The sequence below is a fragment of the Pelodiscus sinensis genome, chromosome 3 (genome assembly GCF_052426305.1).
Source record: "Pelodiscus sinensis isolate ZL-2025 chromosome 3, ASM5242630v1, whole genome shotgun sequence".
Lineage (NCBI taxonomy): Eukaryota > Metazoa > Chordata > Testudines > Trionychidae > Pelodiscus > Pelodiscus sinensis.
Genome location: NC_143054.1, coordinates 123,584,498 through 123,611,968, shown reverse-complemented (window position 1 = coordinate 123,611,968; position 27,471 = coordinate 123,584,498). Strand labels below are relative to the sequence as shown.

Genomic DNA, 27,471 nt, shown 5'->3' with positions numbered 1-27,471 from the left:
TTTAAAGAAGCAAAACTGGAGTCTGATTAAGAGGTCTGCCTATAAAATTGTATTCTGTTGGAAACGTGAAGAACTTTAGCTATAAATGTATATGATGCTACTCCTTTTAAGTACATTACAGTTTTAGGGATGTTGCTGGTTTCGGTGGCATTTTTCGGTTATAAGGGGTACTAATTTTTTTTATTTTACATATTGTGATTGTAGTGACAGAGCTCAATTATGGGTTAGGGTCCCTTCTAGAATGCACTAGTTTAGCAAAGAACACAAAGACGAGCTCTGCACTGAACACCTCTGAAATTGTAAGGGCATGCTTTAAAAATCCTGCTTTATTTAGTCAGTGTTCTGGTGATATGCCTGACTAGATTTACACTTCTCTCACTGTACCAAAATATGGACACACGTGTAGGTGATAGGGGGACTGCAGAATGGGATGCTATGCTTACAGAAAGCAATGAAATTTGTTTGATTATGCATGTAGATGGCAGTGATACCTATGATTAAGGTTGCCAACTATAACCCCTATAAATGTCCACTGCTCTGGAACCGGAGTTGGGGGGTCCAGGGCAATAGATGCCGCCATATCACCAATGAGGTCCAAATGAAGCAGCATCCAGTGCTTACTACAGGAATTATCACCCAAAGGGTGCCAGAGTGAAAGAACCTGGGGCTACATGACTGTGCCACACCAATAATTAAAACCAGGAGGCTGTCCCAGAAAGCCATCTGAGCCTCTGTATAGATGCTGGCTTGCTACAGACCTTGTCTTTTGCCGTATCCTACTCCTGACTTCAACCCTGGATTGGCTTGACCTTCGAACCTGGACTTCGTACTGGGACAGCAGTGTCCCGTGGGCTGGGATCTAAGGCAGGAGTTGAGATTACTCACCAACCCAAGTCAGGAGCCCCGGGGACACTGCTGTCCCGGTTGTCTCTCTGCTGGCCTTTCTTAAGCCTCTTTTTGGTTGTTGATAACTTTATCAAACCTTAACTGCTTGAGTTGAAATTTGTTGTCTACCTCCGGCTGATTTTTTTCTTTTTTAAAATTTCAGCCAAAGTGGTTCACCTGTTTTTGAGAATGAGATTTAGAAGAAAATCCATTCTACTGCTAATGTTACATAAATACCCTTACAGCCACGTTGAGAAGCACTTTCACTTCCATTCTTTGCAGCAGATTTGAAATTTGACTGGGGAAGGGAAGGGATTGCATTGAGGTCAGAGAGATGCCTGTTATCATATGAAAATCCACCATGCTACAAACTTCAGGAAACTACCCTTTAGTAGAGGCCTGCAACCAATTTTGTCTAATTTCACTGAGGAGGGCCACTGGGGGGGAAGTAGGACTTTTCCTGCAGTTGCTGCTTATGATGTGGCATTGGGCACCAAAGCTTGACAAAGTTTCTGTCTTGTGCTGTCAGGCAGCAGGGAAGAGAGGAGGAAGCAGCTTGAATCAAAAGGAGATGAATGAGGAGGAAGGTAGACTGCAGGGACCAGAGGGACAAAACCTAGTTAGGAGCAGCAGGAACAAAGCAGCAGAGGATCAGTTGAAAAGCGGAGAAAATAAGAAATCAAAGTGTACAGAAGCTCTTTTCAAACAAAGGTTTAGCCTATTCAGCATACGCTTCAACTCTCCTGTTCCAAAAGTATTAAGTAATTTCCCATTTGAATAAGCCTGTTTCGCTTCAAAGAAGGACCTCCCCCCTTTCTCTTGTTGTTTTTACACACAGCTTTAGAGAAGGAGTTCATAACGTACATTAAATGTGTACATACTCTTTCATGCTCCAGTTTTACTTGAAGTTTGAAGAATACTTTCTGTAAAAGAAAACACAAATAGGTGTGCAATTTTGGGAGCAGGAAGCTTGTTTGGAAACTAATAGTACAAAAATATTTTTTACTTTTGGCTGACCCTTGAACATAGATGGAAAGGAAATATCAATATCTACTGAATCTGTATTTATATTACAAGAAATTGGTTTTAATATGAAAAAAAGAATTGATTTTGGCTTGCATCTATAGCAGACTATATGCACACATGCATTTTGGGTATTTTGGAATACTTCCTTGACTGCTCCAGTTTCTATTTTATTACATTTGGATTGCAGAAAATCTGTTCCATCTCTATAGCTGAATTCATACTCAACACATTTCACAGTTATTGGTGTTATGGTATAATTTATTATTCATTTACTATTATTTTTCTTTAAAAAGTGTTAAAATCACCTATGTGAAAACAGTAAGTATAGAATATTAAAACAGTTTGAGAGATTGAAACAGTAGTAAAACTAGTATTGTGGCAGACTCCGATAGAATTTACTGATGTTGGATTTAGACCATTCCTTAGCAATGCCTGAATGCAGCATGTTTAAAAATAAAGGAAATCATATTTAACAAAGTTTAAAAAATAACATATTAAAAGGTTCTTGGATCTCACACCAAGTTGAGGACTTGATTCTTAGGGTGTGTCCACACAGCACCCTTACCTTGAAATAAGCTATTCAATTTGTGCTATGCAAATTGCATAGCTTATTTCGAGGTAATTTCAAAATAGCTTATTTTGAAATAAATTTTGAAAAAGTGCTATTCCAACAAAATATATTTTGAAATAACGGGTGCATTTAAAGACGCAGAATTGCTATTTCGGGATACTGCAAGTATCCCTAAAGAGCCCTGCTGTCTAGACATAGCCTTAAAGTTTAGACTATCATTAGCTAACTTAAATATCACTGACAAAAATTCATTGAAAAATTGGAAGCTGTTTCTGTACATTTTGTTTGTCCTGGTAATGTGTTTTCTTATTTGTGTCACATGCTGTAATATTCCAGTTCTTGGTACTGTCTACATTCGTGTTTCTTTAACTTTTTAAGATGGAGGAACACCAAACAATAATTTTTTTATGGTGAATACCAAGAATTTTTTTTTTGTTGAGACAAAAAAAAGAGGCTTGCCCCTTTAAGGGTGGCCATTCCCAAGGGAAAAGTTGAGCGCAAAAAAAAAAAAAAGACAGGGAAAAGTTGTTGTGCAAAACAAACAAGCAAAAAAGGATGGGGAAAAGAAGTTGCTAAGCAAAAAAACCCCTAATCAATTTGCCCTTTTAAGGCCATTTTGAACTCTGTTCAGGCATTGCCCTTTTAAGGATGGCCATTTTGAACTCTGTTCTCCGTGGCACACCTCCAACTGCCTCGCGGCACACCGGTGTGCCACGGAGCACACTTTAAGAAATACTGGTCTACATGGACATTCATGTTGTAATGGCTTCTTTGTTGAAACAATTACAGGTTGGATGTCACTGGTTTGGCCCCTTGGCACCTGAGTGGTCCCAAAACAGGGAGTTTGCTGGACCACGGGAGGTCAATGCTGTCCTGTTGGCCACTGGCCTCCTCCTGGGCTCCTCTCTGGACTGTGGGGCTCCCCACCCTGCTGCTAGCCCCCTGGGACTAGCCTCTCTGAGGCCAGGTCTCCCCTAGCAGCCCTGGCTGCTGCCGGCCTTGTTTTCACCAGGGGGTCCCAGCTGGGGCTGGTGCTTCCCTGCTGCTGCCAGCCCCACTCCCACCAGGGGATTCTGGGCAGGGAATCCTGGTCACGACCAACCCCGCTACTGCTGAGGGTTCCCAGGCAGGGCCGGGGCTCCCCTGCTACTGCCAGCACTGCTGCTGCTTGGGGTTCACTGGTCTGGGACTTCCCAGGACTGAGCTCCTTCTGGACCACAGATGTTGCCAGACCAGAGAGTTCCGGATTTGGTAGGTTCAGCCTTTAGTTACTTGCTTCAAAAGCTGTTTCAGTGGTAGACACAAGCTATAACCTTCTATAAAAGCTTGCAGCACAATAAGTGTCTTATGCAGGATGTTCACCAACTCTCTTCAGACTCCAAAAATGGGTGGCAAAAAGGGAAGTATTGTCTAAAGAAGTTCAAGAGGAGACAGAGCTGGGATATGTCCTGATTCTGGGATGTAAAAGAGAGCTCCTATGAATCTATATGTTTTCTTTATCTCTGGCAACCTACTCTTTGCTAGGTCATTTTATTTAGCTGACTAACTTTAAGCAGCCTCATCTGAAAATTTGTGTTAACCACTTTTCCATTTGTAAAATGAAGATGATACCTTCCTAGAGAGTGGTTTGTGATTTTTTTAAAGTGCTAAATAATTACTAAATATATATTGTACTGTCAGTTCTGCATTAACAAATGCCCAAGTTCTTTACTGGTTTACACCATGCAAACATTTTAAATAACAAGGTTAACGAGGTGTCGTACAAAATCTGGCCCAGAAAAGTCTCAATGTATATCTGTCTTGAATTAAATTACGAAAGGCCCCACATGTCAAAGTATGAAAGGTCCCACATGTCAAAGTAAGTTATTTGTATATCTGAAAGGGTTAGCAATTGTCCACAGCACTTGTGGAGGTCAACTACCAACTAATATATTTATTTCTAGAGTATTTAGAAGTAAAATAAACCTGCCAGTGTTATTTCAGTGTAACTAACTTCGTCCCTATCTTTCTTCCCCAATCCTCAGAATGAAATTTATAGGTGTTTTAAAAGAAAACAGTTCAGCTGGTTTTAAGATTATTTTTAGAAATCTTTACTACACTCTTGTAATATACAGGAAAAGAGTTATATAACGTTCTGACTGCCAAAATATATAATTTACCGTCCAGATTGATGATTAGCTGCAGATAATAAAATGTACACCAATTAGGACATAAATGAAGAATAGCCATTTATATCATAAGTGATCACATTTTCAATTTCTGCTTTTGAAACAAGATAAATGTGAAAATAAATGTATTTTTACAGGATGGCAGGATCCTTTTGTGAAATATCTGAATTTGGTAATTTTAATTATTTTAAAACTGAAAAGTCTATATAATCTGTTTTAGTTTGGTTACCTGTTTGAAGAAAAGGAATATATGCACAGCACAGAAAGTATGAGGAGTAAAGACATCTTAAGATGACAACTTCAACAACATGAAATGTAGCTTTCTTTATAGTGAAGATGTTCTCAAAAAAACTGACCTTTGTTACTTATGGAAACTTTGGATAGTCCCTGGCCAATGAATTTATAAAAACTAAACTTGAAAGAATTACAGAGGAACCTCAGAGTTATGAACACCTCGTGAGTGGAAGCTGTTCACAACTCTGAACAAAATATCATGGTTCTTTCAAAAACTTTACAACTGAATATTGGCTTAAACAACAGCTGTGAAACATAACTGGGAAGAAAAAAAAATACTGCTTTGCCTTTAGTTTGTTAGTAGTTCGTTTAACACAGTACTATTCTCAGGCCTGCTGATGGGGGTGGGGCAGTGGGAGAAGGGAGCAACTGCCCCAGGGCCTGGTTATTCAGAAGGGTCCTGGACTCCCAGCTGCTGATGCCACTACTACAGCAGTGGCTGAAGCCCTGGGCCCTTCAAAACACCACTAAAGTGCTGTGTAGCACACTCTGGGCAGCTCTGAGGGCTGGCTGCCCCCAACCTCATCCCTTCCACCCAATGCCCCAACACCTTCAGGGAGCGCAGAGTTGCACCCTCCCCATCCAGCTTGCCCCTGACTGTACTGTATTTACTATTTTTCTCTCTTTTTGTCTGCTGCTGCCTCATTGTGTGCTTCTCATTCCCAATTAAGTGTGTGGTTGATTGGTCGGTCAACATAACTCCGGTGTTCATAACTGATGTTCTATTATAGATTTATATCTGTAAGTGAGCATGCTATTCCAGCCTGGCTGGGCCCAAGCTTGTACCACGGGCAGGAGGCTGTTCCAGTCTCCCACTCCCCTGTGTGGTGTGGCAGGCCAGTTAAAGATATATCTGGTTAACATTTTAAACAGGATTTTGCATCCCTAGTAGCACCTTATTCTGTAAATAGTCCCATGGAGTCTAATGGGATACCTCATGGAATTAGTGCCCTTAATTCAACTTTCCTCACATATGTACTATGAGACTGCCTTTAATGATCATATATTAGGATATGTCTAAACTGCACGGTTATTTTGGGATACCAGAGGTATACCAAAATAGCTACCTGGTGTCTACACAAGCTGCCCGATATTTTGAAATATTTTTTCGAAATAACAGGCACACTACTACGCCATCCCTGTAAACCTCGTTGCATAAGGGTTAAGGAATAGCTTGAAATAGCGCATTATTTTTCAAATTTGGCACTATGTAAACATGCCAAATTTCAAAATAAACTATTTCAAATAGATTCAAAATAAGATATGCAATTTGCATAGCGCAAGTTACGTATCTTATTTCGAGTTCAGGGTGCTGTGTAGATGCATCCTGAGTGACCCTATATGTTAAATTACTACACACCATCCAAACTATGGGTGAGTATAGAATATATTATTTCCACATGGGCTTTCCTGTGGCATTTATCACTGCAGTATCAGAGTGCTCCTCCCCAGCATAATTAATTCTTCATAATACCCTGCAAGGCAATGTTATTTTACCAGAGTGTGACTGAGACATGGAGTGTTGAAGCCTGAACTTTTCAAGTGTCAATTAATTTGGGTGTTCAAGCTGAAACTTTACCAAGAATAAATAAGTTCCAGCCTGAGAGGCAGGAGCCCAGCATGGAAAATTTCATCCCTAATGGCTACAGTTTGGGAAAGTTATGAACACCTCAAGACAAGGATTTATGATGGATAGAGTTAGGCAACCTTAACTATGAGCATCATTGCCAGCTTTCTAATAAACTCGTGTACTTTAAAAGGAGAACTATATTTCTTATTAGGTCAAACCTTGTGGAAAGATGATTTATATGCTGTACACTGGAATGAGTAACTATATTCTTGTTTAGATGTTTATTAATACAAAGAACGCTAATGTATTCATAACTATTAGCTTTTAAGTCTATACATTATTGGAACATGTTAATACTTCTGCATTTTATGGTAAGGTCTCATAGACTTTAAGGGCATAAGGGACCATTGTGATCATCTGCTGTGATCTTCTGCACACTGTAGGCCACAGAACTTTACCCACTCACTCCCAAAATAGATCCCTTACTTCTGGCTGAGTTACCGAAGTCCTCAAAAAATGGTTTAAAGAGTTCAAATTACAGAAAATCCACCATTTTACATTAGCCTAACCCTGCAAATGCCCCAGACTGTAAAGGAAGGCAAAAATCCCGTGGGGTCTCTGCCAATCTAACCTGGGGGAAAATTCCTTTCTGATATCCAGATACAGTGATCAGTTAGACCCTGAGCATGTGGGCAAGCCCCACCACCAGACACCTGGGAAAGGCTTCTTTGTAGTAACTCTGAGCCCTCCCTGTCTAATGTCCCATCTCTAGCAATTGTGGGATTTTTTACAAATATTTTAGCCAGAGAAGGGATATTTTACATTATAAAGTGGCACATTGTGCTGTTGCACTGGGAACAAGCAATAGAGAAGCTGTCTCAGGAACTCGAGAGCTGCTGGATGATGTAGCTATTCGCTACACTGGAGTGCAGGATAGTTGTAGGCTGTTGCAGATGAGAGATTACTACATGAATATAAACTGAACCACAACCATGTGTATAGGCAGTGCAGAGGAACTGGTTGCATTAATGCTCCAAGTTCTACACTTGAATTTGGAACAAAAAACAGGACTATGTAGCACTTTAAAGACTAACCAGATGGTTTATTAGGTGATGAGCTTTCGTGGGACAGACCCACTTCCTCAGATCAAATTGTGGAAGAAAATAGGTATGACCATATATACCAAAGGGATATAGACTAACACGGCTACATTACTTGAATTTGGGTAAGAATTTATTCTTACCAGCATCTCTGCATTTTTCCCATGCATAGATCTTTTACTCAAATTTTGCAGGATCAGAAATTTTCTGTGTCACTATTAGCAAAACCCTAAATTTGTTTGATATTCCAGTGTACTTAAAAATAAGGTATTGTTGCAAAAAAGTCTGCTAGGCAGATTTTCTTATGCTAGGTTCCAAAGTGTTTTCATGAATTCCATGTTCCTGAGACCAAGGACAGAGAGAGCGAAAACAGAACATTCAATTTTTGGAATTACTAAAAGACCTTCTGAAATCATTATTTCACTCATACACTGTTTACTCAGATAACATTGCAGCACATTTTCTTTGCCATATGCTAAACCAGTTTTTATCAATGTTCTGTGTATTCCTTATACATTGTCTTTTTGGTTGCTTTGAATATAAATACCAGACAACTGTTTGCCACATCTACTTTCTTCTTAGCAGCTCAGTGGTACCATAGAGCAGAATCATGCATTGGCATCTGTTCTTTAAACTATCTCTGCATATAAAAAAGCTTAATGCAATATTACTTTTCTTGTCCTGCTTCTGAGTAAAGAACAGCACAATACTATGATTAGCAGTACACCGGCAAGAGGCAAAGGACAGAACTCACCATTGTTCAGAAATTGGACCTAATTGGGCGCCCTAAAAGTCTAGCCTAATACACGGATAGACAAGGACATACAGTATTTTGGTATTGATTCCACCATATCTTTGTTTCTGCTGAGAGAGACCAAGAACTTGGAGTGCCAGAAGAAACAAAGGGTATTCTGATTTTAGATAATTCTTGAGCTCACCCTTCTGAAGCAGAGCTTGTGTCTGGCAATATTTTCTTGTCTTCCTGCCTGCAAATGTCATATCACTTACTCAGCCAATGGATCAGAGAATTATTCAAAACCCATCTGTAGATGACTTTTTTGTTTTTATGAGGAAGCTGCTCAACTTTGAAGGGACAATCCAAGACTTTCAGTCATGGTACAGCATCAAGGATGCACTTTTCAATGTTGCATGTGCCTGGTCTGCTGTATGAGCATGGAGAAAATTGTGGGCAGAAGTGATATTTGTTGAGGGGTCCTTTGACTAAGAATAATTTCAAGGCTTCACCAGAAGACTAAAAAGGAGAGCACTACAGGAGATATTTGATGTCCTTCAAAATGCTGATTCCACAAATCCAATCACTAAACTGAAGGATAAAAAAGATGAAAAGTGGGTAAATGTCAATCAACGGCTAGATGTTACAAAATCCTGACACTCTGAAATTATAGAAATGGTTGTCCATCTGGAGAGAAGTACCTGTACTGCAGATGACATGTATTCAGAGGAAGAAGACCATATTGAAGAAACCCAAAATCTCTTGGGCTACTGCTGCACAGTGTCCAGAAACTTTGGTAAAGTTTGCCAAGTAGCAGGCTTCTTATTCTGCTCAGGAATTCATGCAGCTGCTCATTATCCAGAACAATTTCCTGTAGAAAAGGCAACTGACTTGCAGACATCTGCAAGATGCTTCAAAAAAGCTTCTGGAGCTTGTGCCATGGGTCCAGCACCATAAACATCAACATCAGAAGTTGTTGATACTGAGGACCCCGAGGCACAAGAGGAGCAGTAAATAACGGTACTGGATACAGTAATACTGTAGTGTTAAAAGTTGTAGTCTATAAACTATAGTAATAAAGTTAAGTTTAGTGTGAATTATAGTTATTTCATTTCATTTTTGCATGCAGTAAGAGCATTAAAATTGTAGTGATATAGTAATACACTAGCATTAAAAGTTGTAGTGTTAAGTATGGTTATTTTATTTCTTAAACATTTTTTGTGCTATCTTGATTAACCGGCACATTTACTTAACCAGCAACACCCATTCCCCATGCATGCTGGATAATAAAGCTTGTATTGTATTTAGATTCTGGGGAACACCTTTATAGTGGAATAACCATTTTTAAAAGTCTCAGAGGGTTTTCTGTGTTAGTCTGTAACTGTAAAAATGAGCAGTCCTGTGGCACCTTAGAATTGTTAGTCTCTAAGGTGCCACAGGACTGCTCATTTTTACATTTTAAAAAGGTAATATTTGGCATTATTTCAGTGTCTACTTGAACCCCATCCATATCCCTTTCTTTCCCAAGAAAAAAAGATAAAATTTCTCTTTCTAACCATTTTTCCATTAGGATACTTTAAAAGTTTAACATTTGTTAAATCATTCCTGGTATTAAAAAATGTCATCTCTATGGAATGTATATCTGCCTGGCTACTGCGAAATATTTACTATAGCTAAAATTAGTTAGCCCGGCTGCTTATTTTTATCAAGCTATAATTTAAAGTAGTTAGTAGAAGCCTTAAAAATTAAAATTTAAACCTTGTTGTCTTTTAGGCTTACATATACGAAATGCGTACTAGCACCTTTTCCCATAAATTGGCAGGACACACGGAATCAGTGATCAACGTGGCTTTTAATCCCTCATCTCCCCAGGTACTCTTTTTTTTTTCTCCCTCTTTTTCTTTTTGTGACAAATGTATAAGTGCCTTTGATGTCAGTGAAACAGTATCCCTCCCTTGCCCATCTGTTATCTGCGTGGCAAAGTATAATAATTACAATCTATTATAAGTGATCACATTTATCTTTGTTAAACACTAGCATTCATAATGAATTGAATCACACATATAAATGACTTAAAGTGGTTTGGAAAGCACTGAACTGGGTAGTTTATTTGAATTCAATCTGTCCTCTAGCATCAGATTACAGTCTGAACTGTACTGGTGTTGGGAGTTGAGAAGATAACAGGGGAGGCAAGAATGAAACTGCTGTTAGATATCTGCTTTTTTAAATTTACAGCCCTCCTGTATATTGTTCTTTCTACATCAATACTGCTGCTGTTTTTGAGATCTGAAGTAAATGAGGGGGAACTATTGAAGAATTATGTTCACTTGGTATTGTTGCTGCTTGTTTTGAGGAGATATTTTTGGGGAAACAAAGTTTGTGAGGCTGAAGGCTATTTTTATTAACTTCAGAGAACATACTCGTCTGACATATCAGATGTTCAATTCAAATGTTATAATTATTCCTTGGTAGGTGCTGGAGGCTAGTCAAGTAGAAGTATTAAACCCTTCCTCCTGCAAATACAGTATCATAGATTAAGGTTGGAAGAGAACTCTGGAGGTCATCTAGACCAACCCCCTGCTCAAAGCAGGACCAGTCCTAACTAAACCATCAATTTAAATAGATCTACTATTAATATCTGCAGTATTGAACTTTCCTTTACTTACTCTAAGCAATATATTTAAATTAACATTTACTTAGTCATGTACAGTAATTGTCAAGTTAAGAATTGTAGCTGAATATACAGTACTTTTCTAGAATACTTGCTTTATAGGTTTTACATTTGTCATTCTTCCTTTCTTTTTTCAAAATATCATTGTAAAATGATTTCTGCATGGCTTATAGATGGATTTTTTTTTTAAAGTAGTAAAAGTGAGCATCCAAGAGTGGTTCCAGCTATCTTTGTTTCCAGTAATGACCTGATGGTGTTTTTGGGAGAAGGGATTTCTTGGAAGAGATTCTATTCACAGGCATCCTTAAAATTGGCTCTAACCATATTACTGTCCCTCAGCAATATACTGGCAAAATATCTTTGTCACGTGCTTTGCCTCCTTATCCAGGTTTGATATAATGAGTTTATCAGTAAAACAAAACACATACAAGTACCTTTTATCTGGTTACATTTTGCTTGTGCATTAGAAAATGAAAAACCAACCAACCAACCAAACAAATATTTAGGGATTTTTTTTTGTTTCAACAGAGCTAAATGTTATTTATATCAGATTAAAAAATTCTGAAAAGATGATACAGCAAGTGCAAATTAGTGTCAGGATGAAATAAACCCCTAAAAAATACTACTTGAATTATAAATGTTAATAATTCTTGTAGAATGTTATCCTTTACTCATTTATCTATGGTTACTGTGCTCTTAACTTATTTCTCATGCAAATTTCTAATGTATTGTTTTTGTATGTTCTTCAGGACTAAAAGGGTGCATCTACATAGCAGGGCTTACCTCGAAATAAGCTACATCAATTGTGTAGCTTATTTCAAAATAGGGAGCATCTACACAGCACTTACTTAGAAATAGAGCACTCTTCCTCTGACTTCCCTTACTCCTTGTACAATGAGGGTTACAGGAGCTGGAGTACAAAGTCCTCCAGCTTGTCAGTATTTCAATATTATTTCAAAATAACTGCCTGCTGTGTAGACACGGACTAAGTTATTTTGAAATAACACTACAGTAGAGTCTCGATTATCCAACCTAAACGGGACCAAAGGATGGTCGGATAATCGAAATGGTCAGATAATATGGAAAATACCTTGTGGGGTCCATGGTATTTTCCCTGTCAGTTGCCGCTCTGCAGACTCTTGGCTACTTCATGAGGAGCCGCGCTGCCCCCGACCTCTCCTGTTTCCCCCGGCCAGCCGCACTGCCCCCGACCTCTCCTATCTTCCCTGGCCAGCCGCACTGCCCCCGGCCAGCCACGCTGCCCCTGACCTCTCCTATCTCTCCTGGCCAGCCATGGGGTAGCACGACTGGCCGGGAGAGATAGGGGAGGTTGGGGGCAGCATGGCTGGCTGGAGGGGATGGGGAAATCGGGGTGCCCCGCGACCTTCAGGGGGTGGGGGCGGCTGGGCTCCAGCATCCTGCTGCATGGCCCCGCTCCCTCTTCTCTCACTGCCTTTGTCTCCGCACTGCCCGGTGCCTTCTCTTCCGCGCTCTGCTCTGCCGGCTCTGCTGCCTGTGCAATTGCCTTGGGCAGCCACAGGCAGGTCAGATAACTCGGAATGTCGAATAAAGGGAGTCGGATAATCAAGACTCTACTGTAGTTATTTAAAAATAATGTTGCTGTGTAGACATTCCCAAATTGTCCTTTTAAAATAGCCTAGCATGATGACGTTCTAATCCAGATTTGGATAGTGCTGCCTTAGTGCACATGGTACCTGTTAATCTTTGAACAACTGTCTCATTTTTATGTTTGACCTTTTTTGTTGAATTTATTGGTCTATTTAATAGATGAATTGTTTAACACTTTCCATTTTTTCCTATGTACAAATAAATGGCTTCTATTCTTGTATAGCTAGCCTCATCCTGTATGCTGTACCACTCAATATGCCCTTGGCATCCACACTTAGATATCCTTTTTCTGGCATTTATTAGACTGGGACTCCAGATATCTGCATTTTTGCGTATTCCTAGCTCTGCCACAGACTTCCTGGGGAATCTTAGGCAATTTACATACTTGCTCTGTATGCCTCAGTAATCCATCCCATAACACATCATTCTCTGAGCAGTGTTTTCCGTATAAATGCTAGTGTTTGAGTGCCTGAACAAAGGGAAATATTATGGTCGATTATTTTACTTTCTTCATATTATGATCTTAAGGGGCAAAAAGATTTACTTGCTAAACTAATTCTGTAATAGATGTAAAGGTTGTAGCTGTAGATGAATGTATTATGGAGACAGGTGTTATCACACTTGAAGTCTCACGAAAACCTTTGCATTCTTATGTTCTTAAATATGCATGTGCTGGAATATGGTTATGATGCTTATGATGTAACCTATGGTACAGAAATTGTCAGATGGATTTTTGTTACTAATTTTGTGTTTAACTTAAACTGTGTAGCACACAGAGGGGAAAAGAGGTATACTGTAAACTGTTTGGATTAACTTCAAATCTTCAATAAATGGCCAAATTAGATAAGCCTTTGAGTAATTGCAGTTGGAAAATGCTGTCAGAGTCTTAGATCTTGGCAGCTAAATTGTCCAAAGATTCTGTCCACATTGAGCATACTCCGGTTTGGGATGAGCTGGACTTTCCCTGCAATTGCAGCTCTGAGCAACTGTGGGTTATATTGGGTCATGGTCCAGGTAACATATGTTAACTGATTGCAGGGAGCCTGTTACTTCTCTGTTCTCAGGCTCCCTTCTCACAAATAGATCTGCACAGGAGCCATAGAAAACATCATATAAATTTTCTGCTGACCTGCTTGTATAAAGTTGTCTGTACAGTTGCCAATTGGCAGACTTTCTTGTGGATTTCTCAAATAGTTGAAGTTAGCACTAAAATTACCACACTAGTCAGAAATGGCTACAAATAACTTTGGATGTGTCTGGAAATATGAATGATCATTTACTAGCTTCTACCACAGTGCATTTTTCCTAGTGGCTACATCTGGAGATTTCAACTTAGAAAAAAAATCTGTGTGAAAGCTCCATCCTGCTGTATTGGGTCACCAGTGACTATACACTTAATCATCAACTACATGTCATTTTCCCATAAGCAAGCCAGTTTTTGTAAAGTCAGGGAAAGTTCTTTTTCAGATCCTCATTTACTGATTTTTGGCTTTGATTTGTGTTGAATCCATCTTAGGTTATCCTTATATAGACTGCATTTTTTCCAATAACATAAATAGCACACTTGCATTAAGACTCTGCAGTAGCTTGTCAGAGCCTGAATTATGTGGTTTTAGGACATGGGGCCAAATATCTGTGATCCTATTGAAGTAAGATGAGTTGAATCAGGGAGGTCTTTGACCCACAAGAGTTTATCTCTCTGCAGCCAGTTCAATTTTCTTTGTCTGCACCAGCTTATCAACATGTCAAAACTATAAGGATTTGTGGTTCATTGGTTTTGAGACAGTTTAGCCCTTTCAAAAAAAGCATACTTTGTGTCTGAGGGGATACTCGTCTACCTGACATTTACTTTCTTTCTCCAGAGATCCAGCTTCAAAGAGTAAAATGTGCCACTGAATTGTAAAAATCCTTTTATGGAGATTATAGACTCCTTGACTTTACAGATGGAAGGGACCATCATGGTCATCTGTTCTGACCTCCTACAGAGGCCACAGAACCTCTCACCAAACACTCCTGTGATAGATCCCAACCTCTGGCTGAGTTACTGAAGTTTTCAAATCATGTTTTAAAATCTTCAAATTACAGAGAATTCACCATATGTGCTAGTTTAAACCTGCAAGTCCCCAGTGCTCCATACTGCAGGTCCACAGAGAGAGCAAGAAAAGATGCCAAGTATTACAAACAGAACTGCGTACACATTGCAGAACACTCTTCCAGAAATTAAGTATAATAAATACCAATAAAATAACTGAAAGGGCATATGAGCATCAACACCTAGAAGTCCACTAAAGGAGATTTAAAGAAGTGGGAAATGTTTTTGTCCTATGGTGAAATACACATGTTTACTAGTATCAGTAACTTTTTCTTATTAAACTGACATTTGATCATCCAGAGCTTCATATCATACTTATTCAAGTGATATCCACTTGTTTCTAGAGAGTTTTCTGTGTACTTTTAAACTGTTTCCTATCTCTACCTCTCCCCACCAGGATTTTGTGCAACTGTTAAAAGATGCAGACCCAGAAAGTCACTTAATGTATAAGAGAAATGGGAATAAGAGAAATTGAATTGTCCTTTACAATACACAGGAAGGTATCCTGTGAATATCTTATATTGCTTCTAGTGGCCATTTTGAAGAGAATGTCGGTGTTGTGCATTTCGTGTACACGCCAGTTAAACACTAAGAAAGTGAACCCAAACTCCCTCCCTCAGCACTTTGGAACAGCAAACAGACACAAAAATCCTAGTGTTGGATCATACACAACAGCCTGCAAAATAACTTCATGCAGCTTGATAAAATGTGATATATTATGGGGAAAATTCCTCCCCCCTCACACATACACACTTCAAAAAAACATCTATTTAAAATCTTAACAGTAGCTGCAAAAGAATGTATCACAAAGTCCTGCAATTAAAGAAAGGCTAGACAAAATACAACAAATATGAGATAGAATAAATTATATCCCATATCTTGCTGTCCTTAGAACAGCTTAGAGAAATTTGGATCATAGCAAACAACAGATAAATTATTAAAAGAAAAGACAGACAACTTCTGTCTCAAATTAAAATATCAATAGAAAATGATACCAGCCTTCCAGAAAAGTATGACACAGTCACACACCACAGCTTGGCCCAGCTGCTGGGACATATCTGAGCTGTACTCAGAACAATATGGCAGACAAAGTAAATGTCCTATTAAGTCATCATTTAGTCCCCCTCCCCTACAATCTTCCAATTCCCAGCATGAAGTAGAATGGCCTCAGGATTGCTGTATTTTGTGCCAGCTGCCAAGAGCTCCCAAGAGCTGAGCTTCAGCCCTCCCCTCCTTTCTTCCAGACAAAACCCCTCTTCTGGGGGAGGTTGGGAAGAGTATGTGCTGAAATTGTGACTGTCATCCAGTAATCTCCCCATGTTAGAAAAATGCTTGGTGGGCACGTTTCCAACTGTTACATATGCAGAGTAGAAACCTACTCATGTGTAATGATGCCACACCAATCTCAGGAGACTGATACAGCACAATTAATTAACCAAACACCAACTTCACTTCTTACAATATGATATTAATGATAATAGTAACTTCCTATGTGACATCGTTTACCTTTAGAATAGAGGTGTCTGATTCGTGACCCTTGGTCATTAAGTTAAAGCCTACACTCACATCTGGGCCTTTTCCCTGAAAGGAGGCACTGTAGGAGAGCCCAGGCCTAGGCTCTCCCTTTCTACTAGGTCCATAAGGAAAGCAACATAGGCTCCTCCCTGCACAGTCTAAATCTGCCCAAGGCTACTTCCTACCTATGTGTTTCTTCAATTTCTGGCATAGCCTCTATAGTCTAACCCAGGGGTCAGCAACCTATGGCTTGTGAGCCAAATCTGGCTCACTATGGAGCCAGATATGGCTCTTCTGGAGCCCCAACTCAGTCCCCCCTCCCCACGTCCCCACAGCAGGGAGCCAGCTCAGATGCTACAGCCTTCTGCAAGATTGGAACGCCAGTGCTGGCTTCCTGCAGTGGGAAAAGTCCCTAATTTTCCCCACCGGATCCAGTGTACGGGAAACAACTGGAGTGAAAAATGGCTCCATGTGCTGCCATTTTTCTTCCCCCAGCGTGTGGGGAACCAGGAACCAAAATGCCTCTGCGTGTATTGCCATTTTCTTTTCACTGGGAAACACTACCTGGAGGCTTCCCCTGTGATTCCTTCCTGGCAAATGGGAGCAGCGGAAGGCCATGTTACACACAGCACAAAAGCAAGTAAGTGCCCCTGCAGCCCTCATGCACAGATCCCCCCCCCTTACCTATCCCTCCAGCAGACAGCTTGCCCCCAGCCTGCTCTTGCCCTTCCCCCCCATGGCCAGACAACTTACTCGCAGCCTGCCCCTGCACCTTACCTCCTCATCCCCTTCTACACTCTACCTCCTGTTCAGATTCTGCACCCCCATCCCTATCCCATTCACTGGCAGCCCTGACCTGCACACTTAACTGCTTATTTTTGGCCCCATCCTAGAGCCTAGAGCGGCCCACAAACTCCACTCACCCTGAAACCCCAGGAGAGTAAATCTGGCCTGAGGCCTTGACCCTCAGTCCTCCCTGATCCTCCGACCACTGTGGGACTGGAGGACCAGGGGGGTGAGGTGTTTCAGTTGGGGGTGAAGTCAGTGAAGGCTGGAGGTTTTTTGAGGGTTTCTTTTTTTGCTTCTTATTTATGTGGACCCTGGCTTATTTTTCTGTGGGTCAGAGCCCCTGAGCCAATAAAGGTTCCCTACTCCTGCCATAAATAAAAGACAATGTTGAAACCTTTTGTGTTCATAATATTTTACTTTATTTAAAAATGAAGCCTGGTCAGCAATCCCCCAATTGGGGCTCAGCCCCTGTCTGGCAGCAGCATCATAACACTCCTGAACCCTCTCCACCAACCCTGAGCCCATCATACACCTGAAGCCCCTGTTGTGAGCCCCTCCTACCCCCACATCACCAGTCCCCTGCCATAACACTCTTGCACCACCTTTCCAGCAGGATTGTGAACCATTAATAACTACTCTCTGGCTGCGTCTAGACTGGCATGATTTTGCAGAAATACTTTTAATGGAAAAGTTTTTCCGTTAAAAGTATTTCTGCAAAAGAGCATCTAGATTGGCATGGATGCTTTTGCGCAAAAAGTGCTTTTGTGCAAAAGCATCCGTGCCCAGTATAGACGTGCTTTTGCGCAAAAAAGCTCCGATGGCCATTTTAGCCATCGGGCTTTCTTGTGCAAAAAATTAAGGTATCTGTCTACACTTACCCTCTTTCGCAAGTATTCTTATTCCTGAGCGGGAGTGTCAAAGTATTTGCGCAAGAAGCACTGAATTCTTACATTAGAACGTCAGTGCTCTTGTGCAAATTCAAGTGACCAGTGTAGACAGCTGGCAAGTTTTTTGCGCAAAATCTTGCCAGTCTAGACGCACCCCCTGAGTATGGTTATCCAGCCAGTTATGCACCCACCTTATAGTAGCCCCATTTAAGTTGATATTCTTATCAATAAACTAGGCAAATATACGTGAGACTATATGCTTTACTAAAGTCTAGGTATACCACATCCACCGCTTCTCCCTTATCTACAAGACTCGTTATCCTATCAAAGAAAGCTATCAGATTGGTTTGACATGATTTGTTCTTTACAAACCCATGCTGGCTGTTCCTTATCATCTTGCCACCTTCCAAGTGTTTACAGATGATTTCCTTAATTACTTGCTCCATTATCTTCCCTGGCACAGAAGTTAAACTAACTGGTCTGTAGTTTCCTGGCTTGTTCTTATTTCCCTTTTTATAAATGGGCACTATATTTGCCCTTTTCCAGTCTTCTGGAATCTCTCCTGTCTCCCATGATTTTCCAAAGATGATAGCTAGAGGCTCAGATACCTCCTCTATAAGCTCCTTTGAGTATTCTAGGATGCATTGTATCAGGCCCTGGTGACTTGCAGGCATCTAACTTTTCTATGTGATTTTTAACTTGTTCTTTTTTATTTTATCTTCTAAACCTACCTCCATCCCACTAGCATTCACTGTTAAGCATTCCTTCAGACTTCTCGGTGAAGACCGAAACAAAGAAGTCATTAAGCATCTCTGCCATTTCCAAGTTTCCTGTTACTGTTTCTCTCTCCTCACTGACCAGTGAGCCTACCCTGTCCTTGGTCTTCCTCTTCCTTCTAATGTATTTATAAAAAGTCTTCTTGTTTCCCTTTATTCCCGTAGCTAGTTTAAGCTCATTTTGTGCCTTTGCCTTTCTAATCTTGCCCCTGCATTCCTGTGTTGTTTGCCTATATTCATCCTTTGTAATTTGTCCTACTTTCTATTTTTTATTACTCCCTTTTTATTTATTTTTATTTTTTTATTTTTAGGGGGGCCTGTTTCCAGCTGGCTACAAATACAATGTTTCATCTATGCTATTATTAATCATTATGTCAATTATCAATAATATTAAGTTGTATATTTTCAATCATGCAAATGAGCATTCTTATACTGCTCTTTGTTGACCACTTGTTCTGAATTTTGATGTAGTTTGGCTTTTTGGTTTGAAAAGTTTGCTGACCCCTGGGCTAACTGTCAACAGTTTCCCAAAAGAGTTCAAATGAGTAGGCCACATCAGCCTCCAGAGAGGTTGTAGTTGAAGGAAGACACTGCTTGGAGTGCTTACTTGATCTATAGTCATCTCTTAGGCCCAATATTCTGTGTGGTTTCTTAGAGAAGGATTCACCTGTTCTACAGCCTGTCCACCACCCTTTCACTAGGTTTCTGAGAGCCTTTTAATGCTCTTACATAGCCAAAGCATTCTCAGCAAGTCTAGTGAGGTTGGGTTTCCAGTTTTGCCTTTTATCCCCTTTGGGTCCCGTGTAGGGATGTAAACCCCATCACAAGGCCAAATTCAAATGGGAACTCTAAAGGTGTGTTTTTTAAATTCCATGTTAACTATGCTGTGTTTTTGTAGCCATGTCAGTCCTAGGATATTAAGAGAGATAAGGTGGGTGAACTAACATCTTTTATTGGACCAAATTCTTTTGTTGAGAGAGAAAAACTTTCAAGCTTACACAGGTCCTGAAGACAAGTGGGTTTCAAAATTAAAAAAAACTTTACTCCTATGCTACCAATTGTTAGAGTATTAAAAGCACATGTAATGGAGAATATTACTTGTCAGAGGGCCAGATGTGTTAGAGCCAGTATGTTCAGAGTTTTAGGTTAGGACTCTGTGCTGCAAGAGATTAAGGAAAAAGCACTTAGGTGAAACTCTAGTCCCCTTAAAATCACTTGGAAAACTGCTGTTGACTTCTGTGGAACCAAAACTTTACTCCTGATTTCCGCAAAGCAATATAAAGGTCTAACCCATGGCCTGTTTGTATAGGGATATGAGTAGATTTATAAGAGAATTAAGTGGGAAGAGAGTGAGAAACAAGAAATTCTGTGAAGTAACTTCTGCCTATATAGGAAATTACTTGAGCCAAATATAAGCTTGTGGTGTGTGTGCGCGCTTTGGCCCAAACTTTGTTATAATTTATGGAATATTTTCAGTTAAATTTGTTAAGGTGCTAAAAGATCTGACCCACAAGTTATGTTTTAATAGCATTATCATTGTCATTTATGTTGTATTACAGATTGAATTTGATTCCATTGCCTATCAGTGCCTTAAGAATCAGGAAAGAATAACTAAAATATAATAAATGTAAATATTTAGGCTAGACAACATCTGCCATAGAATAATTTAAAAGTATTGATTTTAAAAAGAGAGTAGCTGGAAAGCAAAAGAATCCAAGAATTGAACTTGACTTTGTTGTTGTTGTCAGTGTCATTCCTTTAATTGACAGAGAAATTGTAAAAGAAATGTTGCAAGGTTGCCTATGATGGCAGGGGCTGGAGTCAGAATAAGACGTTCCTTTTAGTACTGTGTTCTTATGTTACATTGATCCTCCTCTGGTGTAAAGTTGCAAAGAGTATGCTATACTATAATAAAAAACAGATAGCTCCAAGCCTCAGAGCCTGGGTCATTTGATTCAGGCTCAACAAGTCTTGGTTGCGGGGCCAAAAATAGCAGTGTCAATGTTATGGTTGTGGCAGGAGCTAAAGTCTTTTCTTATAGTATAGATACACCCATGAAGACCATGCATACTTGTAAGTTAAATTAACCTCTAGGCTTCTTTAAGTCTGGAGCTAGTTGAAATCAGCTCACAAGATCAGGGAGCTGCCTCCAAGGTCCCTGATTCTCCTCATGCTCTTCTTCACTGAACAGAATTCAGACTTGGGAGAATCTATGTTGCATTAATGGTGGCTTTTTACATTAAATGTGATAGTCACTTTGAAACACATTGTTTATTATCCATTCCAATTGATGAGCAATTTTTCACATGAATACTGTCATTGAAATCAGTGGAATTACTCACATGAGTAATAGGTCACCAGCTGGGAATAAGGGGATCACAAACTAGACCCTTGTGTCTTGTTGATAAAAACTTTCCATTTTCTTAACAGCAGTAAATTTTCTCTGTGTGTCAGGTAGCAGGATGAAGTTCACCAATAGAAAACATTGCTATCAGCAATACCAATGCTAATGACATCATGTAGTAATTTCCTTTCTAAATCTCTTTTATTTCCTAATTCTAGCTGGCACTGTGTTCTCAGTTCTTATATCTTTTAAGGGGAATTATTTTCCAAAATGTATTATTGACCTTTCAAAGAAAGCTAGAAACCCTTTCCTTGGACCTGGAACTGGAAAGTCATATAATATCAGAATTTCACTAGGAATTTTACTATCTTGAGCTTTGATCTGGTGCATCCAGTTCCAGTGGTACTGGTTAGGTTCAGTAACAAGACTCAAATATGGAACATTCCTTGTAATGTTAGTTATTTAGGAAAACCTCTGAGACTGTCCCTCCTTCACAACGGTGCTTCTGCTTTCTCTTAATACTGTATATTTTGAATTACTATTTTGGATTGAATATCAATTTTAAAAATAATCACTGATCATTCACTTCACTGATGCTTCAGAGATCTAGGATAGGCATTTTTTTGCTTCCAGTGCTGCCTTTTATGTTATCTTAGAAGTGCAAACATGATTTTGCAATATTGACACTTTAAAGAATTACAGATTTTGCCATAACAAGGAGAAACAGAATCAATAACGACAGTGAAAAGGTATGTGGTGAAGATGACCATGAAGCAAATGAAGTATGAGTCTTCTATTAGACCTTTTTTACATGCTTACAATAAGAAAAATATTACTGTGTGTGACTGTACAATATAGAAAGCATATGGTTATATAATAGAATTCAGGTGGTTAAAATATTCTAAGTAATTGGGGCCAGACTGTTGTTAAACCACCATTATGCAACATCATTGATTTCAATGGAAATGCTCCATTTTTCTGTATAAGCATAAAGAAGAACATTACCATAGTGTTTCTAAGTCAAATGCATTACTAAAAAAAGTAGTGAATTCAAGATAATTGTTGTTAATATTATTGCTAGTTAACAATGGAAAAGCTTGCAATATATAAACACATTTTCAAAATGTAAAGGATCTCAATCCAAGTTCAGGAGATAGGGGATTCATTGAAAGTTTCTTTATATAAAACTAAGTTGCCTAAAATTAAAATGATGTCTTTGGTATGCAGCCTTTTGTAAGAACCATTTGTAAAACAGATAGTTTTGTATTTCTTAAAAAAATATTAGTAATGAGGAATGAGGGGAAAATGTACAGTTAGATTACTATATTTATGGGAAGATAGAAGAAAACTAAATTTACCTTACTATAATATTACTTATCACTTGGAGATGCATAACATGGTCAAAATCACATCACAGATTTGAGATGGAATGCTTATCTATACATAAATAACAAATACATGTTTTATATTTAAACATATATAGATTTGTCTCAGATGTGACAACTGCAGATGTTTGGGAAATTACTGTTTTACAAATAGAAGATCTGGTCTTCACTTTGATCTCATAAACCAAAAGTTTTAATTGGTCAAAGGAATACATTTTTTGTAATGCTTGTAATCTGTGGAGTTCTTTCCAAACAAAACACCCAAATGTAAATACTGAGGTACAGTATTTGAAGATAAGGCTTAAATCCAGCTGGTACAGTGAGGCCATGTTCCTTTGAGATTTCGGCTACATAGAGAGGAAGTTGTGGATTAGACTCTACTGAGCTATTGCCAGGAAACGCTAAGCATATTTTACTTATCTGGAAAATACATTTTTGCATCAGATGAGATATTATTTTCAGTTACATTCAGCTAATGTTAAAATATAAACTAGTTTGCTAACGTTACTCACCACCGAAGTTCAAATGGTCAGTAATGCATTAATCTTGTTTAGGCAGACTGGGCATACTAGTGTTCATAAAACATATTTACATGATGCTGTCAGAGTGACCTGTCTGTTGCTCATGTTTATCTCAAATATGTTGTTACACCTTTTTGATCCAAAGAATCAGCCAATATTTGGGGTCTTGTGAGTTGTTCCATTACAAGGAGAAAATGCTGATGTAGTTAAGTATGCTTTTGATAAAGTTCTGTGTGGCCTCTCAAACAACTGGTGAGTGTTCCTTTGCTGCTGCTTTGAGTGATAGTCCCCTATGGGTATAACTCTGAGGGTGTGAATGAGCCCCATATGCCTGAGACCAGAAGACTGTGCCATAACAGTGTCCATTGGTCCATATTTGCACCTTAGACCTCCTTGTGCTCTGAACCAAGAGCATAACAGCCAGTGCAGACCTATTTCCTTTTTGCTACATGTGGTCTGAGAATGAACCCCTCAGCACTGCTGGTTCTAAATCTTTTTTTTTTTTTTTTTTTTTTTGGTAAATAGTTCTTCTTCCTTCTAGGGTTTTAAAATCCTATTGAATCAGTTAACTCAGAGGCAGAAGTCCCTCCTGTTCCCTATAGATTAGATTGAATATACTGTTCTTGATGACTGGCTGAATATTCAGATCAAAAGTCACTGACACTCTTAAAAATCAGTGGTCTCTAGGTGGGGACCCACAACTATCACTGCATCAGGGGTTGGGGGTAAAGTGTAGGAGGCAGCCCTAGGGCTGGGTTAGGGTTACCTTACTGAGCCTGGCCTGTCCTGGGCCACTGCAGCTGAGCAGCTGTGGCCAGATTACCCCGGGCCAAGATTGCCATGGCTGGATTGTGGCTGATTTTGCCTCCCCTCCTATCCCCACCTCAGCAGGAGTGGGGACACTGCTAGCCCCTCCTGTGGACCACAGAACCTGCCCAAGGGTTACGGTGGAGGACAGGCTACATGTCCAGATGGGGGCTAGGCCCTGATGGGGATCATGTTGGTCTGATGGCAGCTGGAGCTGGGCCACCACAATTGGGCAGCTGGGGCTGTGGATGGGGCTGGACTGAGTTGCTGGGGCCAGCACTGAGCATTTTGGGAGGGGAAGTTGTGGAGGGCTGTAGGAAATGAACATTTAAGTCATGGATATGAGTGTTGAGAAGCCAATGAGCAGCCAGTTCTGCTGTTGCTGGCTGGTAAGCCTGCCTGCTGGTGTTTATAGCCAGTCAGGTTGTGTGAGTAATCAGGCAGTCTACTGCAGGCTAGCTGCACTGATGAGACTACCTGGAGACAAAGTCTGTGGAAGGCCCCAATTCCTGACATGTCATTACAGTATTATAGGGATTGTTATGCTGGAGACTGGTGAAAACTCATTGACGCTCCAATACTAAGAGCAAGGTTATTCTACTTTTGTACTTGGCACTAATGCAACTGCTGCTTGAACACTGTGCCCTGTTTGGTGTCTGCAATTCAAGAAGGGTGTTGACTTGGAGAGTAGTCACAGAAGAACCATGAGAAAGATTAAAGGATTAGAAAACCTGCCTTGTAGTGACAGACTCAAATAGCTTAATCTATTTATTTCAACAAAGAAGATAAATAAGTGACTTGATTATAGTCTATAACTACCTACATGGGGGAAAATACTTGACAAACTTTTAATCTAGCAGAGGAAAATATAACCTGATCCAGTGGGTGGAAACTAGATAAATTAAGACTGGAAATAGGGGACACATTTTTAACAGGGAGGGTAATTAACTCTTGGAACAAATTACCAAGGGTATTGATGGATTCTTTCACTGGCAATTTTTAAATCAAGATCGGATGTTTATTTAAAATATATATTTTAGGTTCTTTAAAGGAAGTTCTCTGGCCTTTGTTATGTGGGTGGTCATACTAGATAATCACCATGGTTCTCTCTCTCCTTTGAATCTATGACTCTATTTGAAATCTATAAATCGGTGGGTATAACAACTGTAGTTCATTTAAGAGAAATTATAAAAAGGAATTAAGCTCCTTTATAGATATCCAACTGACTCAATAGAATCCGCTGCCCAAAACACATGCCACATGCTAGGCTGGAGTGGGAATTGTCATGTGATCTGAGAGATTTTGTCTAAAGGCATGTGAGAGAGTGATTGACAGCATTGCCACTGAATCACATGAGAGAGGCAGCAATGAAGCCTCAGAGACAGCCAGAGAAGCATTTACAACGTGACCCTTACAAAAAGCTAACAGAGAACATTTTGGGCCAAGTACTGGCTGGATGGAGGAGCTGGCTTGGAACTCTGAAGGAAGGTTGATTACATTAAGCTACTGGAATTCTTTCTTGATACTCTGCTTGTTCTAGTGTATGACCTTGAGTTTGACTGTTAGCTCTGGCTCCTGACTATGGACTTCAGCTTGACCCTAAGCAGTTTGACCCTTGGTTCTGGTTTCTGACTAACCACTTGATCTTGACTGTCCACTCTGGTATCCAGTGGTGCTGGAACTATTTTTAGAATAGAGGTGCTGAGCTGTCCCCCCACATCTGTTTGTGCCCCTCACAGTCCCAGGCTGGGGTGATACTTAGGGTTGCCAGCTCTCCTGGACCAGATGCCGAAAAGGGCATTGGTTAATCGACTACACTATTACATCCCTAATGTATGGGAATCACACACAATTCCGTAGTGCTGTCCAGACTGTAGTGTGTCCCCACCCCAACCCTCAAAGCCACACTCTGGTGGCAATTCAAATGGGTCTGGGGCTCCAGCTGCCACAGCTGCCACCACAGCAACAGCAGGTATGAGCTATGGCCCCCTTGAATCTCTGGAACCAGGGCAGTTGCACCATTTACTTGCCCTCTGTCACTGGTCCTTTTTTAAAGTGAACATAAATATTTACAGAAGTGGATGGATTTACAATCCAGTGGTGCCAATAAAATTGTTTTTGCATCCCCTATGTTTTCGTATTCTGATGAAAATTCTAATGCAGTGGTATCCAACCTTTTTAACCACAAGATCACTTTTTCAATTTAAGTGCAATGTAAGTTCTACTTCAAATCCGAATACCCTTGCCCTGCTTCTACTGGCCCCAGTTCCCCATTACTGATCAATGGGCGCTGTAGGAGCAGTGTCTGCAGGCCAGGACAACATGTGGAGACCCTCTGCTCTGCCTTTCTCAGGGGCTGCAGGGACATGCCAGCCACTTCCAGGAGCAGCAGTTACCATGGGGATAATTACTCCTGCCATGACAGGTTTGGCATTTTAGAACTCACTACTCAAAGAATTAAATTTAAGCAGTGAAGGACTGTGTGTGTGTGAGAATGACAGACACAGTATGTGAAAGTGACAGAGATTTGCACTGCCAAGCTCCTTCCATCCCCTTCTCTCTGTGTGGAGATAGGGTACAGGAGTGGGGGGGAGGGATACCCTGACATCAGCGCCCCCCTCGTCTCCATTCTACACCCTGCACAGCAAGCAGGAGGTTCCCGAAAGGGAGGGGGGAGAGCAGCTCCAAGGCAGAAGGCAGGAGCAGCATGATAGTGGTGGGAGGGGCAACTATAGTGCCAGCACTTGATAGCTTCTCAGCCAAACCAGTCAGGATCACCTGTCAGAGGCTCCAAGATCTACTGGTAGATCCCAATCTACTGGTTGGTGACCACTGTTCTAATGAGATACTTAAAGATTCAAATTTTGTTTCAATTAGTTAAGGGGAGAAGAATTGAAAGTGGGCATGAGTGATGAGAGAGAAATGGGGAGAGAGACAAAGAACTGAGAGGAAAGAGTGTGTGAAAGGGAGATACGAATGCTTCCATTAATCTTTATGGTTTATGCCTGCAAGTTATGTGACTAACAGCTTAGTTGGCCTGCTGTCAGACACAAGAAAATCTATATTACAAATGTGCAAGTATAAGGAGTACCCCAAATATGTATACTGTTTTATTTACAAGGAAGGAGGTCAGATCATTATTTTGAGGCCACAGATAATGCTGTATGAGCGTAAGTGAAGAAGTTATTCATTTGGCGTGTATCTAAATTTTTGCTGAATGAACACATTCAGAAATTGAGACTTAGAACTGATTTCACATTGCATCAGCCTTTCTTTGATACATCAGAAATGGCATAAGATAAGCCATATGCCTGAAATTATCTTAAAATAATTATGAGAAGCCAGATTGTTATCTGGCTTGTCAATTGTGAGGCCTGTGTGATTTAAAAAAGGACCATGTGCAGTCTGAGATAAGGAATTAGGTTTTATCTCATTTGCTGCAGTATTACAAAAAAATCATATTCTACCAAGTTAGAACATTTGGCAGTAGTGAATACAGGGCATTTTTGATTAAATTAATAAAACCTTTCTACCCAATCAAGTCTTGGTCTCTGGTAATGTTAAATGGCCATCTAAGTTGTTTTTGGAAAGCTTGTATTTTGGCATCAATAGCTTTGCATGGTGGATTATTTCACAGCTTTTATCATTTTTTTGCACAGAAAATAGCTTTATAATGTTAGTTTTCAGTTTACTGTATTTTGTTAACTG

The 27,471-nt window shown here is 40.0% G+C and overlaps 1 protein-coding gene across 8 annotated transcripts in view; it reads left to right on the top strand.

Annotated features, from left to right (window-relative positions):
- WDR27 (WD repeat domain 27) overlaps window positions 1–27,471 on the top strand; it is a 212,773-nt gene that overhangs the window by 133,963 nt on the left and 51,339 nt on the right. For 7 of the 8 annotated variants that reach the window (XM_075924675.2, XM_075924672.2, XM_075924676.2 and 4 more), the window contains one exon: window positions 10,121–10,219. The exons of the other annotated variant lie outside the window; for it this stretch is intronic. In XM_075924675.2, the coding sequence (XP_075780790.2) occupies window positions 10,121–10,219 (99 nt within the window). The remainder of the gene's footprint in view (window positions 1–10,120; window positions 10,220–27,471) is intronic. 8 annotated transcript variants of the gene reach the window in all.